The 17,809-nt window shown below is 59.9% G+C and overlaps 2 protein-coding genes across 4 annotated transcripts; one reads left to right on the top strand and one right to left on the bottom strand.

The window, feature by feature from the left end:
- Frey1 (Frey regulator of sperm-oocyte fusion 1) lies at positions 1-1,000 on the top strand. 2 transcript variants are annotated; one of them, XM_063227839.1, is made up of 3 exons: positions 1-409; positions 554-618; positions 757-1,000. In XM_063227839.1, exons 1-3 carry the CDS (start codon positions 306-308, stop codon positions 897-899), a joined length of 312 nt encoding a protein of 103 aa, XP_063083909.1. In that variant the 5' UTR covers positions 1-305; the 3' UTR covers positions 900-1,000. The 2 variants fall into 2 exon arrangements, with proteins under 2 accessions (XP_063083909.1, XP_023418834.1); XM_023563066.2 differs by having other exon boundaries at positions 1-456; positions 577-618.
- Positions 999-17,809, bottom strand: Mapk8ip1 (mitogen-activated protein kinase 8 interacting protein 1). Of its 2 annotated transcripts, none has more exons than XM_003465142.4 (12): positions 17,650-17,809; positions 8,388-8,493; positions 6,279-6,581; positions 4,928-5,009; positions 3,805-4,617; positions 3,598-3,673; positions 2,925-3,097; positions 2,565-2,674; positions 2,316-2,432; positions 2,111-2,181; positions 1,928-2,026; positions 999-1,678 (listed from the first exon to the last, which is right to left on the bottom strand). In XM_003465142.4, exons 1-12 carry the CDS (start codon positions 17,748-17,750, stop codon positions 1,606-1,608), a joined length of 2,124 nt encoding a protein of 707 aa, XP_003465190.3. In that variant the 5' UTR covers positions 17,751-17,809; the 3' UTR covers positions 999-1,605. The 2 variants fall into 2 exon arrangements, with proteins under 2 accessions (XP_003465190.3, XP_063083892.1); XM_063227822.1 differs by lacking the exon at positions 17,650-17,809 and adding an exon at positions 9,481-9,870.

Genomic DNA, 17,809 nt, shown 5'->3' with positions numbered 1-17,809 from the left:
CAGAGGTGAGGGTGGGGGCAGCCGGCCCTTTCTGTTGAGGCCTACTGCATGTGTCCCCTTCCCTCACAGGAAAGGAACACAGGCCAGCAAGAGGCAAGGCCACGACTTGAACTGACATGTGACCACAGACCTGGGCACTGACACCAGGACAAGGTTTGCTTTGACGCCTCCTGGCCTAGTCTGTGAAACACGGCACCTGCCTTCCGGCCTCCATCAGCCCTGGAATGATGCCCTTTGTGAGGTGGCCTGGGGGTGACAGCAGGTTCCGAGCCGTGGGCGGAACCTGAGCAGGGCCTGTGTAGGAGATGGTGCCTGCCATGCTAGGGCCTCTGTGTCCCAGAGCTGGGTTCGGCTTTCTTGTCTTGTACCTTGTCCTGGCAGCTAGAGTCCTGTGCCCTCAGCCCCTGAGGTGCTGCCCCTGCCCTCCTGGGAGAGGAGTTGGTCCACGGTTCCAGGGTTAGGGGAGTGGCGAGTCCCCCACCCTGAGCCAACCCCACCGAGGGAGGTGGCAGTGGCCTCTGGGGCTAGGCTGAGCACCTGACCTCTCCTGCAGGCCTGTTCTTGAAGAACTGCCAGCCTCCGTGGAACTGGTGCAGCCGCTGTCCAACCTAGATGATGGTAGGACTCCTCCTGTCCCTGTTCCTGTCCCCAACAGTGGGAAGGGGTGTCCCACAGAGGGCCCAGGGCCAGCCCTCCTTAAGTCCTGGGCAGCCTCCCTTTGAGTCCTGTCCCAAATATCCCCTCTTCCCATTTCAGACTACGGGCTCCGACCCAGGCACCCACGGCTGAGACACCCAGGGCGGCCAAGGCCTTGGCCCCTCTTCTCCCTGGCCCAGCAGCGCAAGCGGGATGGGCCAGACATGGCTGACTATTACTATGAGGATGCCCGAGGTGACTGATGGGACCTGCATAAAGCTGTTCTGTCAGCAGAGGCTCAGGCTTCCTGCATGTGCCCGAGGTGACACTGGAGGGGGCCACATAGCACACAGGCACTGTGGTCCAGACAGGAAATGGCACTTTAATAGTCGTGGCCAGGGTGACAAGACCACAGAAGGGCTGGCCTGGGCCAGTCAGAGGACGCCTCTCCCTGCCAGGGCCAGCGTGCAGGGGCTGCAGGTGGGAGCCGTCCATAGCCCAGGGGAGAGCGGAGAGCAGCGACTTCACCTCCACCTGCTGCCATTTCCTTCCTGGAAAGTCCTCCAGCGGTGGCCGGGCTCAGCTTGAGCTCAGGGCTTCTGGTAGGGGCTGGGGACAGGGACAGTGGGCACTTGCAGGTGGCATGGGCTTTGTCAAGGCAGGAGCCCGAGGCAGGGGAAGTAAGTCCTGGGCTGAGGCAGAGCCTCTGTCCCCAGGATGGGCGTCCTTTGCCCTGCCCCTCCTGTCCCCGGCAGCCCGCTCTGTCCTCCATAGATGGATCTGATTTGTATGTTACAATTTTGTTACAGTAGACCCCATCTGCTCTCTCTGCACCCTGCCCCCATCCTGAACTGGAGGCCCCACAGCCCATGGGCGGGGGGCAGTGTCCCTCCAGAGCAGCGCTGGGTCCTGTGCACAGCCTGCTGTCCTGTGCGGCCTGGGGGCCGGGTGGTGCAGAGGGTGTGGCCGCTACTCCAGGTAGATGTCCTCTGTGGGGCAGGTATACTCCACGAACTGCTTGTAGAACTGCTGGAACGCACGCCTGCAAGGCAGGGCATGGTGAGCGGGTGCCCCAGCCCCTGGGAGTGTTAGGCTATGTCCCCAGAGGACTGTGTCCCTGGTGAAGGACAGATCAGCAGCCAACAAGCTTGGAAATCACTCCTGAGACCCCCCTGGCCTCGATGGCCACCACACTGGGTCTGAAGCTCGTGGGTTTCCAGAGTTTGGGACCGGTGGGGGTGGCTGGGACCTCAGGCTGACTCCTGGGGGCCCAGGCGGGACACATACATACCCCACAGATTCTGCCAGGGCTTTGGTGGAATCTTCAGACACAAAGACGTGGCAGGCAAACCGATGGTCAGCAGGGTGCTTGGTGATGAACCCAAAGTACCTGTGGGAGGTCACATGGCTGTGGGGGACAGGGGTGGGGAGCCACCCAGGCCACACCTGGTGCCCTGCCTGTCCCTCTGCTTACTTGTTGTTCTTTGGGTGGTATCCACAGAAAGAGATATTTTTTAGCTGGAAGAAGTGGCTACATTTATTCCCCTACAGAAGGGAGAAGAGAGGCATGAGGGTGGTCACCAGCCACAGCGGGAATGGGGACGCCCTCCCTGCCGGGGCAAGCCTGTGAGGGTGGGGCTAGGGCTGGGGCTGGAGGGAGAGAGGGCGAGGGCAGCCACCTTGGCCTCCTGGCAGTCGTCGGCCTTGACGCCAATCTTCACGCCCCTCACGCTGATCTCCAGGACGCAGCTGGCAGGCGGGTTAAAGTGCACGGTGAGCCGGCGTGTGGTGGCAATCTGCGGGCCAGGGACACGGACGCGTCAGGTGCCATCTCTGCCTCCTCCTGTCCTAGGCCCGGCTCCTAAGGCTTGCACTGCTCTAGACCCCTGCATCCTTGTCCCCCAAAGACAGTGCAGCCACAGACGTACCTTTTGCATAGCGGCACAGAGGACATCATTGCCCTTGTGATAGGGAACCTGGACGGAGCCCAGGAACTTCACCCGGAACTGATCCACCCAGTCACTGTTTTTGGCCAGGGCTAGAAAATAAGCATAAAGTGAGGGGCTGGTGCAGCCAACTAGAGGGGGCCCAGCACCCTTCAGAGGACAGTGGGTAGGGAATGCGGGTGCTACAGCCCCCAGGGGTCCCAGCTTTTCTCTTTGGGGAATGACCTGGGTTTACTTGTCAGCCCCTCCCTGGCCGGCCCAGTTCTGGGGCGCAGCTTCACATGGCAGCAGGGCAGGGGAGCCAAAGTGGGGCTGGTGGTCCCAGGAGGGGAAGGACACTACCTGCCATGTGCTCAGGCTCCTTGGTGACCTCGATGGCATAGTAGGCAGGGAAGACCCCGCGGGCGCCGGTGCGCATGTTGTAGGCCTCGTACCAATAGTCTTCGGCCTGCAGCTCCACCAGGAGAGGGTCATCCACCTCTAGCTCCAGTTCGTCTTCATGCCGAGGCACAAACCTGTCCCCAACAAGGCCACATGGGAGTTCCTTACTAGGACCTCTCCAGCCAGGCCCCTCTGGAACAGGGGAGCCACAGTGACATCATGGTTTCTTCTGAAAATGTTGTGCTATGTAGCCCAGGCTGGCCTCAGACTCACACAGCTCCTCAGCCTCCTGAGTGCTGGGATGACAGATGTGCACCACTGGGTGTGCAAAGCATCAAGTGTGCCTGTCAGTGTCAGTCCCTGGAAGGCCAGTGTCAGACACACACCAGTCACCCGGCAGTCCACCGGCCAAGGAAGCAAGCAGAGGTCCTGATGAACTGCAGTCATGGGGGGCAAGCGCTATGCCCGGATGGTGGGAGGGTGTGGGTTTTGAGAGGGGACAGGTGTCCTTTATGTGCTGGGCACCTTGCCATAGTTGTGGCTTCCTCGGGACCCCGTGTGCTGGGTGCAGTGGGTGAACACTGTCCTGGGGACTGAGTGGCACCTGCTGCAGCAGCAGGAAGGTGGCCCTCACCTGAATATGGCCCGGTGGGTTTGCTCCTGCTCTTCCCCATTGATGACACAGGAGAACAGCCCAAAGGACTCAGCACCTGCAGGGAGGGTACAGGGCTGCAGAAGGGTGGCCCAGCTCTGGCACAGGCTGGTATGGTGACTCGGTGAGCAGGTGGGGTTCAGGGACACCCCCACCCTGCTGGCTCCCCCACCATGCCCCAAGACTCACTGGAGGAGCGCGAGCGGCCGCTCATGAAGACGTTCAGGAACTTCTTAGAGAAGTGGACGTCGGGCTCATCAGGTGTGGAGTCCTCAGAGAGGCACGCGGGGGGCCGGGGCCGGGGCGCCTCCTCGTACTCCTCCCCGATGGCCGACTCATACGGTGAGGAGGCTGACGCACAGTTGTCATAGACAGTGGCTGAGTCGCTCTCATCGCTGTAGTCTCCGAAGCAAGGCCGAAGGCTCACGAGCTCCAGCTGGGCGTGCTCGTCCACCACCAGTGTGTACTTGACTGAGTCATAGGACAGGGCGCTGGTGTCTGAGCTCAGGGAGGCCCGTGGTGGCGGCGGCGGCTCCCCCAGGCTCCCTCGCCACCCTCCGCCTGGCGGCTCAGCCCGCTCCGGGGATGAGAGGCAGTCAAAGCCCTCATCCTCTTCACTGATGGAGGGGTGAGGCCGGCCCGCTGCTGAGGGGTAGGTGGCAGGGTCAGGGTCGGAGCTGACTGACATCCGGCTCTCTGCAGGTGGCAGGAAGGCTGAGACGGGCTCCGTGGGGTCTGGGGGCCTCTGCACTGGTGTCAGATAGATCTCCTCTGTGGCCTCCAGCCGAACATCTGCCTGGTAGTGGATTCGGTCCCGATGGGAGTGGCCCAGGCCTCCAGGGGTAGCAGGAGGGGGGCCACTCACAGGTGCCATCTGGGTGGCCGTGCTGCGGCGACAAGGGCTGTCGGTGGAGGTGCCGCGATCCTTGGTGGGGGCAGGGCTGCCCTGAGGTGGCAGCTCATCGCTCAGGCAGATGTGTTCATGGGGTGGCGTCTGCTCCCCTGGAGGGCAGGCAGGCAGGTCAGGGTAATGTAGGTATCTCCAGCAAGTCTCCCAGTGACCTCCCTATCACCCATGGTGTGTCCACCCAAAGTCTAAGCAAGGCTGTCTGGCCACGGGCCCTGGGTAGGGACTGGGCAACTCGCTCACAGTATCTGCCCTCAGTCCTAGCCGGATTGGTGTCAGGTGCTCGGTGCTGGTGGGTACCAACCTCTACTGGGCAAGTGGAGGCCCCAGGGTCTACTCCCAGCAGCTGGCACTGAGCAGGGTAGGCCAAGCTCCAGCTCAGGGAAGAGAAGGGTCCTGGCTTACCTGTCTTGAGGGGTGAGGATGATCGAGACACCCGATCCTGCCAACTGTGCTTTTTGCCGAGAGAATTATTATTCAGTGTGTCCTGTGCAGGGGACAAAAGGCCCTTGTGAAGATGCGGCCAGCAGTGCCCGGCACAGGGAGGCCCTGACCCTACCCCCATGAGGCCATCCCCAGGCCCTGTGCCTCACCCACCCGCTTCCACTTGCCCTGGCCTCACTCCCAAACCTGCGGGAGCAGGTCTGAGAATGGCAGGTCACACCCCCTCCTGGTCAGGGCAGTTAGCCAGCCCTCAGGGTCACAGTGTGTGATGAGAGGGTAACAGGAGCATCTGGGGACAGATGGACCCACAGTCCCAGACATCAGGGTTTTGCATGTTAGATGCTCAAGTCTAGCTCAGGGAAGGATAGCGTACTCCCTGCTCCGGAGCTCAGGAAGCTGCGGCCTGGGGAAGCCGAGTGACACTCTGAGAGAGGTTGAAAAAAGCCTGCAGAAGTCTCCTCAACAGCAGGCCTGGGGGCCTAGGATGAATTCAAATGACTCCATACCATGCCCACCCCCTGCCACACACACGACTAAAGAATGACAAGTAGCCTCAGCAGCTTTCCTTCCTGTCCCACATTCTCAGTCCCCTGGGACCCCTCCAGGGTGCCCAAGTACAAGGTTCCCCGTGTATGACTTGGGCTCCCTCAGCTGGGAACACCCTAGCAAGCCCTCACATTCACGAGCCTGGCTGCCTAAAGCCATTCCAGGAATCTGGGAAAGGGACCAACCTCTCCCTGCAGCCCCACACCATCCCCAGCAGCCCCACCTCCCTGGAGGCCTCTGTACCTCTCCAGTCTGGGCTTGGAAGACAAAGGGCCACAGCCAGCCTCACGGAGCTATTCAACACTGCCTGGCATCCAGCCACCGGCCAGGGGCCCTAGGTCCCCAACGCAGCTAAGCAGCTCCATCCCCCTCCTCACTCGGCCTTCTGGAATTCCCAGCTGCCCAGCTTTCAGGCTGACTGCTCTCCCAGCTCGGGGATCACTCCTACGATGCCCCTTGCTACGGCCCTCACCATGAGCCCCATCACCAGAAGGAAACCCCGTCCTTCCCAAAGATTCCAAACTCCTTCCGAACCCTCAAAGCCCTGTTCCCTCCCCTGACTGCTCTTGCTCATTTCTTCCCCTGCCAGCCCCTTCACTCCTTGCATCCCTTCCCAAGACTGCAGACCAAGCCAGCCAGACTCAGCGCCCCCGTGCCCCATCTCGGCGCGCAGGATAGTGGGACCCTCACCGCAGCCCCCACCCCGCCCTCAGCCAGGACCCCGCCCCCCGCCCGGGTCCGAGTTCCTGCCCCGGCCCCAGCGCACCTGAGACCGCGGAACCTGCGGGAAGAGGTTGAGCGTGGTGGGCCGCTTGGGCCGGTATGTGTCGCCGCTGCCGGGGCCCTGGCTCTGGATGCGGGGGGCGGGCTCCTGGCCGGACTCGGCCTCTGGCGGTCCCGCTCCCTGCCGCCGCGCCGCGCGCTCCTCGTCGTTGTCATCCTCGTCCTCCTCGGCGCCGGGAGTGTCCCCCGCAGCGTCGATCAGGTCCATCTGCAGCATCTCGGCCTGCAGCCGGCTCCCCGCGCTGCCGCCGCCGCCACCCGCAGACAGCAGCCCAGCGCGCGGGGGCTGCGCGGCGCGGACGGAGCGGCGTCAGGGGGCTGGGCCGCGTCGAGGGGGCGGGGCCAAGGCCTCCAAGCACCGCCCACAAGCGGGCGAGTCCATTCTCATCCAGCGCGAGGTGGGATGAGAGGGACCGAAGGGCGCCTCGGGGAGAGAACAGACTCTCTGCCCACACACAGCGAGGAAGCTGAAACCGCCCCTTCCCCAGGCCAGTAGGCGCCTTGGACAGCCCACAATACTCCTGTCTCCACCCCTGGGCCCCCCTCCGGACTCTTTGCACTCTCTCGTTCCCTTGACTACGGCCAGTGACCTCACCCGGGATGTAAGCCGAGCCCAGAGTGAAATCACTGCTGTTGCCATGGGGACGTAGGGGTCGCCAAGGCGTTCGAGCCCCACAAGGGATGGGGGTGGGGTTACAATTTGTGTTTGAAGGAGAACGTGAGGAAAATAGGGAAAACTGGGTTTCAGCCAAGCGAGGAAGACAGTGGGAGGGACGTAATGGGGACGCGAGAGTTGACAGCGACCAGAAGAAGGACGCGGAGGGACGGGCACTTGGCACCTAGGCCTTGGCATCCTCACCCTTCCCTATGTGCTCGCCTCAGCTCACAGAGATCCTTCCCTCAGCTAACCCAGCCCGTGCTGGTTCCAGCTCTGCCACTAAGTCCCTGGCACCTTGGACAGATCCTCGAACCCTGCCCTCCCCCACCGCTGCTTTTTGATTGGGTACACTGCTGCTTCCCACATTCTCAGAGGTGAGGATACTGCCCTGGCACTGTGATTGTCCCCTGGGCTTGCTTGAGGCGCCATAGAGGCGCATCCCTAGCTAGCACTACCTCAGGGCCTTTCTTGGGGCCTTGCTTGTGCATACCGGGGACAGAAGGTAGCAGAGTTTAGAATAGGTATATGACCTCGAAGAAGCCATGCCAGAGTCCTGAGACCTGAATAAGTGGCCTCGACCTCCATCTCTCCCTGGTCTGGCCAGAGGGTAGATGATTAGGATACTGGAACATTACTGTCAATCTTTGGTTTCTGCTTGCCAGGCAGAGCTTCCAGGAGCTCTGTGTGTAGCAGAAAGTCAACACAGAGCCAGTCCACACCCAACTGTGACCACAGCTCTCCCAACACCACATCTTGCTACCCACCCACTTCCCACTAAACCCTTGCCTCTCCTGGCTGGCTGACTCCTGCTTTTTGCTATGAAGATGCAGTGAGAATCCCCATCTGACCTAGACTCCCCAGCTGCTGAAGACCTCCCATGACAGCATTGTTATCTTCAGAGAAGGGAGGAAGCAAAGCAAAGGGGCCCAAAGCAGCAGCAGTCCTGGGCCAAGCATTCTCCGGGCTCAGAGAGGGCCAGGGCCAGGGAGGCTGCATGGGGTGGGTGGAGTGGCGCAGTGGTGCTGGCAGTGTGGGAGTAATCCAGCAGCGCTTAGCTTTCCTCTTGCCCAGACGGTGCCCTGCACTGCACATTCCAGGGGACCCCACCCTGAGCTGCCTCCAGCCCTCAGCCAGGGCTGCTCTGCCCTTAACTCTGGCACTCCTTGCCACTGTCCTAGACTTCAAGACCTCTGGCACTGTCTGTTTGTGGCTGGCTGACAGAGCTGCCTTCTGCCTTAGCCCCTGGTAAAGAACACAGTTTAAAAGTAAATTCTGATGAAGCACCCAAGAGGCGCCAAGCATTGCACTGGATGTTACCTCCTGTCACTTCACTTCCTGAGGGTGCTGAAAGCTAATTTAATGATGAGACGCCCTTCCTTCTATCCCTGCCCATCCTGCCATCCTACTCAGGCACTCTTGAGAGCTCGCACTTACCCGCAGGGACAGGGTGTCTTTGCACTGCAGGCTGATGCCACACTCATCCGTGATCTCTGAGAGGTCTTCATCCTCGAACTCCTCCAGGCTGATGTCATGGGTGAGCCTGATGGGGACAGAAACCCAGAGCTATAACCCAGGGCCACTGCTAAGTCCACTGGCACCTCCCTATCACCTCTCCCAAGGTGCAGCCTCAGGAAGAGGGGTCGAAAGACCCAAAGAACAGGGTTCTGTTCATTTGCACTGAAAGCGGGCAAAGTATTTGGGGCTCCTGCCAAAGGAGCCCCAGGTCCTCCAGCTCCTCCCAGCTTGGAGCTGTCCCATCCTGCTGCCAACCTGGAGGCAGTGCCTGGAAGGCCCAGCAGTCAGAGCCTCGGGAAATGCCTCCTGCCAAGGCCAGCTTGTCCATGAAGGATGCAGAGCTGAGACCAAAGCATGCCTAAAATTAGGGGGCTCAGTGCAGTTACAGTAACAAAACCCAAAGTGCTGGCATAGGACACAGCAGCCTGGGGAGGGGTGGCTGCCCCATGCGCCCCACCCCACCCGTGAACCCTGGGACTGAGTGAAGGGACATCTGCTGTCACTGTGGGGATGTCCGGCCCATTCCAGGAGAATCCTGTCTCCTGTCATGTTCTTGGTTGCAACCACAAAGTCCTCTTGCCCAGTGACAGGACGGGGAGCAGGACACTGCACAGATGGGGTCAGGAAGGCCCCAGGCTGGGGCTGGAGGAGTCCTAACTGGCCCCAAGAGACCCCAGACCAGGTCTGTGTCCCGACTCAGAGAGAAGGGCCAGGCTGGCCACCAAGGTGCCTGTTGTCCCTGCACCATTCCCCCTAACCCTGACCTCCTTTTCCTGGCCTGATATGAGTGGGACACCAATGAAGTTGGGGAGAACATCAGAGCCTTTTCCCTAAGAACAGGGGACCGAGAGGGGGTAAAGGAAACCCATCGTCCAAGGTCACCCAGGAGAGGCAGTGCCTCTGCTCCCGGGAGGGCCACACCCATCTCTCACCTCAGTCCCCCAAAAAGGGACCGGAGCTCACAGGAGGGCCCCTATCCCTCCCACAGCCCCCAGCCAGCCCCAGCCCCTACCAGTGCTCCCACCGGTCTTCCAACCAGCTGTCATTGTCTGGGCTCGAATCCATCTTCAGCACCACCTGCATGGAGAGCCCAGCCCGGCCTGGGGGCTTCGGGGCCCCAGGGCTGCCCTCTCATGCCCACCAGGGTGGGGGGCCAGGGCTCCAGCGAGGCAGGGCTGTGGCCTCCGGCCTCCACCGCCTGGGCCTGCCTGTCTGCGTCCTGCCTGCTGCAGAAGCCTGGGGAGCTCATTAAAAATGGATGGGCCGGGGAGAGGAGGCAGCAGCTGCCCACCGCCCGGCCCCCAGCGCGGCTGCCCAGCCCTCAGCTGCAGGGCGCTTCCTCCTGCCGCTGCTGCGCTGCCGATTGCTGCCGTCACCTCCCCCGCGGGATCAAGTTACTGCAATCAATGCCACTGGCTCCACCTGCCCTTCCAATGCCCCTGCTGGGGGCTGCAGTGACCCCCCCCCCCAGCCCAGGCTTGCAAGCAGATGGCAGAAATCTGGGCTGTTTCCCCCCAAAGCCAACCCCTGATCAGCTTTAAAGGGCCAGCATCACACTCGAGGTGGCAGACTGAAGAAAAGGGGTGGGCTTGCACAATTCAAGAATGGTACCCTGTTCACACAGCCACACTCAGGCTCAGCCCTCGGCACCACAGCATCAGGGAGACTTCTGTGGGCTCAGGGCAAGAGGAGATGGTGCTGGCTGACAGGGTTGGGTCCAGGTAGCCGCCCTCCCCAGGCAGGGCTCCATCCGTCCTGCATGGCTCAGGAAGGAAGGGCCAATGGATGCAGGAGGCACCAGGGCCAAGGACAAGCCAGGGCTTGGACTCCTCTGAGCAAGACAGGAAGTGCACTGAGTGGTAATACACTTCTTGTCATGTGAAGTGGTTTTCCCAGAGAGTCCCAGCAAGGGAAGGGGCTCCTTAGGCCTCCTCCCACCTGCAGCCAAGGGCCAGGATCTCCCAAAGGTGACAGGAGGGTGTGGTCACCAAAGTGTGGGAATAGCCTCTTTGGTGTGGCCAGAAAAGGTGGCCTCTCAGCTCTGGGACAAGAACTCAGGGCCAGCACTAAGCATGGCATAGACAGGAGGCCAGTGGCACGGGCAGGACCCCTGGGCATCTGACCTAGAGGTGTCCTCAGATGCCCCCTGCTCTGCCCGTGACCCCAGCACACGTGTGTGTCCTCACCACAGAGGCCTGCTGCAGACCTCCCCACTGGCCTGCCCCTGCCTTAGTCTCTCAGGCTGCACCACCCCACCCTACCTCCCTGCAATCAGGGAGAGTGATCACAACCCCATCATCCCTTCTGCCCCCACTCGAAATCCTCCAGAGTTCTCAGCTGAGGGTGGAAGGTTCTTTCTTGTGGTTGGCATTCAAGGCCCCAGCTCCATGTATATATAATCACCTATTTTCTGATCTGTGTCCTCAAGCGTGTCCTGTGTCCTGGGTGCCATGTGTCCCCAGGACCTAACCCAGGGCATGAAGGCAGCATAATGAAACCCAGTCCTCCAGGAAGCCTTCCTCACCCATCCATGTGCCTGGCAACAGAGACCACCTGCCCCCAGCTGCGAAGCAGCATGGTGGAGCCTCCTCCCACTCTGGCCTGACTCCAGGCTAGACTGGATGTGCGGGGCAGAGCTGGGAGGGCACCCCAAGGGCACCAGGTGTTCAGCACGCACCCACCAGATGCAGGCAAAAGGACATTCTCAGCGCCCACCTCCTCTCAATCTGGTTTGGATTGAGGCCCTCAAGGCCTAGCCTGGACCTGGATGGAGGTGTCTCCGCTGTACCAACCTTGGCATTGCTCCTGTGCGGGGACAACAGGAGGATCCCTGTCATCAGGCTGGGAAGAGGAGACCGGGGAGCGAATCCTGAGTCACTTACAAGCCACTGCCCTGCCCTGGCCACTAAACTTGTCACCACATGTCCTCACCAGACCTGGGCAGTTTCCTGTTCCACAGACAAGGAGCACGAGCCGCCTTAGGCCTCAGTTTCCCATTATAAAGAGGGCTGACGGTTCCTGCCCCACCCTCAGGAGGCTGTGGACGGTGACCTGGGGAGAGTGTGGTGCTAAGGACCGCAGGGAACAATGGGTCCAGAAGTCCCCTTGCAAGTCACCCCTGGCCTGAGACCCTGCCCTTTCAGGAGGAGGAAGGCAGAGACGAGGCTAAGAGGAAGGGGCAGCGGGAGGGTCCCTCCTGACCTTGCCTAGTCGCCTTCTTCCCGGAAACCTGAGCCATGCGCAGCCTCCACGGGCTGCGTCTCTCCTGGGGCCCAGACACCTGGCAGCCTCCTTCAGAGCAGCCACTGCCGATCGATCCATCGGCCCTATGGGCTGCTCTGGCCGGACAACCGCCCCTGTTAACATTTGGTGGTTTTGTGCCCGAGTGTGGTCTCTGGAGCCCTCCCCGACCTTTGGAGTCCATCAATACAGCCGGGGCCCCTGCTCCGGCATTAACCTCACCCCCGAGGGTGTAGGGGCTTTGCCACCATCCTGGCCACACCATGGCCCCTGCCTGAATCTCTCAAGCTGGCTCTCCTCAAAAGCAGGACTGAGGACTGGGGATTTAGCTCAACAGTGTAAGTGCACGCCTGACAAGCGCGAGGTCATGTGTTCAATCCCTGGTACAAAAACCAACAAAGCAAACAAAAATCGGGGCTGAGCAGTGACACAAGGCCACCTCAGTGCCAGGGGCTGGGATGCAGGAGCTGAAGGCCAGCGCAGGGCTCTTGGTCCCTGGTGTGGAACTCCATGCACGTCTCTCATGACACAGGGCTCCTGTGGTCCAGGGGTCTCGTCTGTTGCTCTGACACCTATGGTTGGCCCTCTGCTCCCCCACAGGTGGCTGTCCACCAGGTGACAGGACCTGAACCAATGCCTGATGTGTGATTCTGGTCTGTTCCCTCTCCCCAGCTCAGCCCAGCAATGGCTGGCCTGGTCCTCAGATAAAGGGGCAGACGTTCTCCCTGTGGGCCACAGGCTCTCCGGGCCTTGGGTGCCCACTCTGTATCGATCCCCTCACTCCTTAGCCCACTCTCCAGCCTCCTGTCCCCCTGGCCACAGAGGCTCCTTGACCCCTCGGATGGGCTGATCCGCTCCGGGCTCTCTGGGGCCCTCCTGCCAGCTGTGAGATAACTAAGTTTTCAGATGGGTCACATGACCAGTGCCAGTGTCCCTGAGGGGCAGGGAGGCCATCATGGCAGGGTCAAGTCTTTGAGATGGCTGTAAGCGCTCTGCACACAAGTGTGTCTGGCTTTTCCAGTCCTTGGCCATAGAAATCTCACAGTCAGCCCACCTGGCTCAGCTCCAAGTGTGGGACTGGACGTCTGGACCTCCGGGAAGGTGGCACTGGGTAAAAGGTGGGGTGCAGTGAGCCAGGATGGGGTGCTGTCATCCCCAAGCCCTCTGAGTGGACGCTGGGCCAGGCTGGCTTTGTTCCTGAGGTGTGGAATTCCCTTCCCGACCAAGTCCATGTTAGTGGCCTCTCCAGTGAAAACAGTCAAACCCAAGAATCACTGCCCACCTTACCTCCTCTGTAAGTTTCCTGAGGGCAGCAGCTGGTAACAGCACCCAGAGATGTTAAAATTTTTATTACTGTTTTATAATAGCGTGGATGGAACTCAGGGCCTTCCCACTGAGCTACATCCCCAGCCCTCATATTTTGTTTGAAGACTGAGTCTCATTTAAGTCACTAAATTGCCCAGGCTGGGCTCAAATTTGCAATCGTCCTGCCTCAGCCTCCCAGCGTGCTGGCATTACAGGTGTGCAGCTCCACTCCTGGCTTCCTATAGATTTTTGAATGGAGCAGGGCCAGGGTACAAGATGGCATTCTAGGATGGGCGAGACCCCTGAGTAGGTGTGGCAGTAGTGACCCAATTTGCGGACAGTTTTGGGCCCCCAGCTAGAGCTTGCAGCCTGTTCCCAGGAATCTAGAGACCAACCTGAGGGCCTGATGCCAAGCGGAGCTGCCGCCGCCCCGCTGCCCCCCTGGGCTCATCAGAGCCAGGCCAGGGCCACCGCAGCTGTTCTGCTTCTCCAATGCCACCAGAGCATGGGGAGGTGGCTGAACACTGGAAGCTGGTGTTCCTCAGCCAGCCCACCTCCTCTCGCTCTGTCCAGGCTCCCTGGGTGATGAGCTCCCTCTGAGGTGTCAGGGGCCATTTCTCTCCAGCCTAATCCTCCCTCTAAAGCTCCTGACCCCAGCCAACCGCCTGCTTGATTCCTCCAACTGGGTCCCCTGTGGCCATCAATCTGCCATTCAGCAGGTAACCACCCTGCCCGCTGGCCCTCTGCCCCAGTGGACACCTGGGCCCAGGGGCCCTGCCATCTTGGAGTGCTCCGCACCGTCTCAGGCCAGATCCCACCCTAGGGACCACTCCGCCCTTAGATCACCCTCACTTCCCATCCACCCACCTGTCCCTCCCACTCCCACCGGCAGCCTGGCCAGTGACCCTCGTGGAGAACCCATCTGGGCTGTCCCTACCTGCCTGACCCCCTCCTGGCCGCAAGTGCTTGTTGGTGAAGAGGCCACGGCCACTGTGTGATGGTGTGGCTACAAGATCCTGTGCAAGTTTCTCTCCACCTCTGCCACACAAGGGCGTCAGGCACCCTGCCCTCCCTCCTGGTCTCCAGCCTGGTCCTGCTTCTCCTCCTGGTGATTTCTGCTCACCCATAGTCCCGAGCTGAGATGTCTCCTCGTCTGGTGGCGCTGGACCTGCATGACATCATGCTCAGCCTGTCTGATGAGACCCGATCCATCTGTCTTTTCTCTGTGGACAGACTCACAACCTGGCCGCTGGGCAAAGTGTGCAACAGCCAGAGTAGAGATGAGTGACCCCCACAGAGCTTCGCCAGCAGCGCGGGGTGTGGCGACTCAGCTACCCTCGTGACAGCCCGCGCATGCTTTTTTTTTTTTTTAATTTCTTTAAAAATTTTTTCCTTTTATTATTTCTTTCTGTTTTGCAAGACTGGGAGGGAACCCAGGGCCTCACAACACAGGGCTCCAGCACAGAGCTGCACCCCAGCCCTGCTGCACTGACCTTTAAAGTCTCCCTTGGCACTTCTTCACCCCCCAGGGCAGGGTGCTTACTTTATTTCCTATAAACATCCCTTTGTCCTGCTGGGCCTCCCACAGGGGCCACGTGCCCTGTCCCTTCTTCACCCCAAGCATCCAGTGCCAAAGCAGCCATTGTGTACATTTCTTTTTCTTTATTTTCTAAAAATGTTATTTGCTTATTTATTTGAGAGGTCTTGCTATGCAGCTCAGGCTGGCCTTGAACTCACTGCGTACCCCAGCCTGCCCTGGAACTCCTGGCAATCCTCCTGTCTCAGCCTCCTGAGTGCTGGGATTACAAGCATGTGCTACCATGCCTGGCTATCACTGAATACAACTCTCAATTCTCTTTTCTAGTGCTTTCTTTATCATGAACATGTATCCTTCCAAGTTTAAATTTCTTTTTATTTTTTTGTAAGTTACATATACATGCTCATTATAAAAATAAGTCAAAGAATACACGAATACGTAAAAAAATAAGTACAGATCCCTTGACCCAGTCCATACTCTGAGGTAACCACTGGTTGGAACATTTTTACAATCAGAAAAAAATGTGAGTATGTAAACCAATTACCAAAAACCAGACATTCCCACCCTCCGGGGGCCACACTGCGCTGGCCCCTCCACAAAGCTTCCTGCATTTTCCAAGGTGTCTGTCTGTCTGTCTGTCTCTCTCTCTCTTGGAAATCAGACTGTCCAAATCCCAGTTCTGCCACCTACCTAACCTCTCTATACCTCGGTTTCTTCATCTGGAAAGTGTGGACAATAATAATGTTTTGTGGGGCTGGGGATTTAGCTCAGCAGCATAAGTGCCTGCCTTGCAAGCAAGCAGTCCTCCTGAGTTCGATCCCTGGTACCGATAAAAACGAAAAAGACAAAAAGAATAATGTTTTGTTTAGATAATACGAATGATAAACTTTTAAAATTAAAAAAAATTTTAGTTTTATTTTGTTTGTGGTAACGGGGATTGAACCCTGGGTCTTCAACCGAGCTACATACGCAGCTTTTAAAATATATTTTAAATTTTGAGACAGGGTTTTGTTAAGTGGTTAAATTGCCCGGGCTTGACTCAAAATTGTAATCCTCCTGCCTCAGCTTCCTAACACTGTGATTACACGGGATGTCCACATGAGCTGACAAAACTTTTCTTTCTTTTTCTTTTTTTTTTTTTTTTTTGAGACAGGGTTTCACATGCCGTTCAGGCTGGCCTTGAATTCACTTATGTAGACTCAAACTTGAGGCAATTCTCCTGCCTCAGCCCCGTGAGGGCTGGGGTTACAGGTGTCCATCACCATGCCCGGTGACTTTTAGAATTTAGCATCACTGCTGTTACTGTACTGTCTGGGAAAGTAACATTTTGTCCTTAATGACACAGTAAGCCAGTGTGCTGAGAAGCGGGGCTGTTGGTCACCTCCCTGGAGGCCGGTGCAATCCCAGGTTGGGAGCCCACGAGCCCCCTGAGACACTCAGTACGCGTCGTCTGCTGAGTGTTGGGACCACCTTGAGCAGGGGTCAAAGCTGGCTTCTTGAAGAACAAAGGCTCAGAGGGGTTAGGTGACCAGTCTAGGGGCACCCAGCTAAGATGGATCACAGGACAGGACCAAAAGCCAGGCCAGCGGGTGGCCCCACCAAACAGTCACAAAGCATCGTGGCCACGTAGGCTGCAGTGGAGCTGGGCCAGGGGCCTGGAGAGGTGCGTGGGAGAAAGGGCAGCGGGGCTGGGTGCGGCCGGGCTCAGGCCTCACAACTGAGCCCCATTCTTCCCACACACTGCCCTGCTCTCCACAGTGGGTCACAGTGTCCCAGAGGGCCGCCCACGCCCAGCCTTTGGCCTCCTGCCCCCCTCCCCCATGTCCCACCTGCCCAGGGCTGGCAAACACACTTCAGGGCCACAGGCTGCCACCATACTTCCCAGGGAAATGTGTGCCAACCCCTGCTGGGCACAAGGAGCAGCAGGGGGTCACAGGGGACTGAGTACACATAGCCCCAGGCTTGGTCTATCTCAGGGTCCTCAGGCAGCCCCCCACTTCCTTAGCTGTGGGGTGGAACCAGCTCTCACAGTGGGGGCAGGGTGGCTGGCACTTGTTGCATAGTGACCGTCTCCTTTCCAGACAGGAGTCGATATTAATTAGCCCACTTAACAGATGGGACCCAGACAGGACAAAACCCGGTCTGGAGCCTGCAGTGAGGAAGTGGCCAAGCTGGGATGTGAACCCAGATCGTTCCCAGCCAGCCCCTTGTTCTTCCACCGCATAGGCCTCCGGGGTGGGCAGGCAGGCGCACACTCCTGGGGAGCCGGGCTGTCACAAGGCTGCCACCCTGGGCCCCTTCCCTCTGTTGCTCCCCACGGGGCTGAAGGATTCTGCAGAGGTCTCTGGGCCTGACAATGCCATTAGACATTCCCCGGGGTCTCTGCCCACCTGAGTGCCTGGAGCCAGAGACGCCCTGGCCAGAGGAGGGGCTGATGCTGGAACACAGCTGGGGGCTGGCTGGGGCAGAGGTCCCTGGGGAAGGGAAGGTGCCAGCTCCTCAGATGGGAAACAATGGGGCTTGTCACCGTGTCCTCCTCCTGGGCTGAGATGTAACACCCTCCTCCCCAAGGGGAGGAGGGGGGAGTTAGGGGAGGGAGCAGCCATCTCCCCTTCCCCCAACATCGCCCCTCACGTGGCCGAAATCCGTGGCCTTCACAGCCTACTCCTAGCAGATTCCCCTTCCCTGTCCGTCCAGCATCCCCTGGTAGGCTGATCCTTCCACACCTGCCCTGCACACCTGGCCAGGTGGGCAGTGCCCGAGTCCACAGAGGATCCTGCCGGTGCCAGCCTCGCTGTTCGGCCCACCTGCAGAGGGCCCACGACTTCCCGACTGCAGCACAGGGTGTCTGTGACCCCGAGAATCTGGGCCATCTCTAGTCCGGAGCACTGCAGGTGGCAGTCCGGACCTAGCCTTGCCGCAGCGCCGGGAGGGGGCGGCCCGCGAACCCAGTCCCGCTCGAGCCCCCAGAACGTGCAATGGCGGAGCAGAGGCTGGGGTGCCAGGGGGCGCCCCGTCCTGGAGGGACCGGCCGCACGCCGCTGCCCGAGAGGGCAGCCCGGGCCGGCCCAGGGCGGGGCGCGCGGCCGGGACGCTCACCTGAAATTGGGCGGCGACGCGATGTGCAGCCCCAGCAGCGGGGAGGCGGCGGGCGGGGACGCGGCCCCCCCGCCCGGGCCGCCGCTCTCTCGCTCCGCCATTCCCGGGCGCAGCCCTGGCCATCCGGGCGGAGCGGCGAGCGCGGCAGCGCGGCGGCGGC

Source organism: Cavia porcellus, unplaced genomic scaffold (genome assembly GCF_034190915.1).
Source record: "Cavia porcellus strain 051 isolate PalLab524CR breed Dunkin Hartley unplaced genomic scaffold, mCavPor4.1 scaffold_17, whole genome shotgun sequence".
In the NCBI taxonomy this organism is placed as follows: domain Eukaryota; kingdom Metazoa; phylum Chordata; class Mammalia; order Rodentia; family Caviidae; genus Cavia; species Cavia porcellus.
Note: the sequence above shows the minus strand (reverse complement) of the source record. Positions and strands in the feature narration are given on the sequence as shown.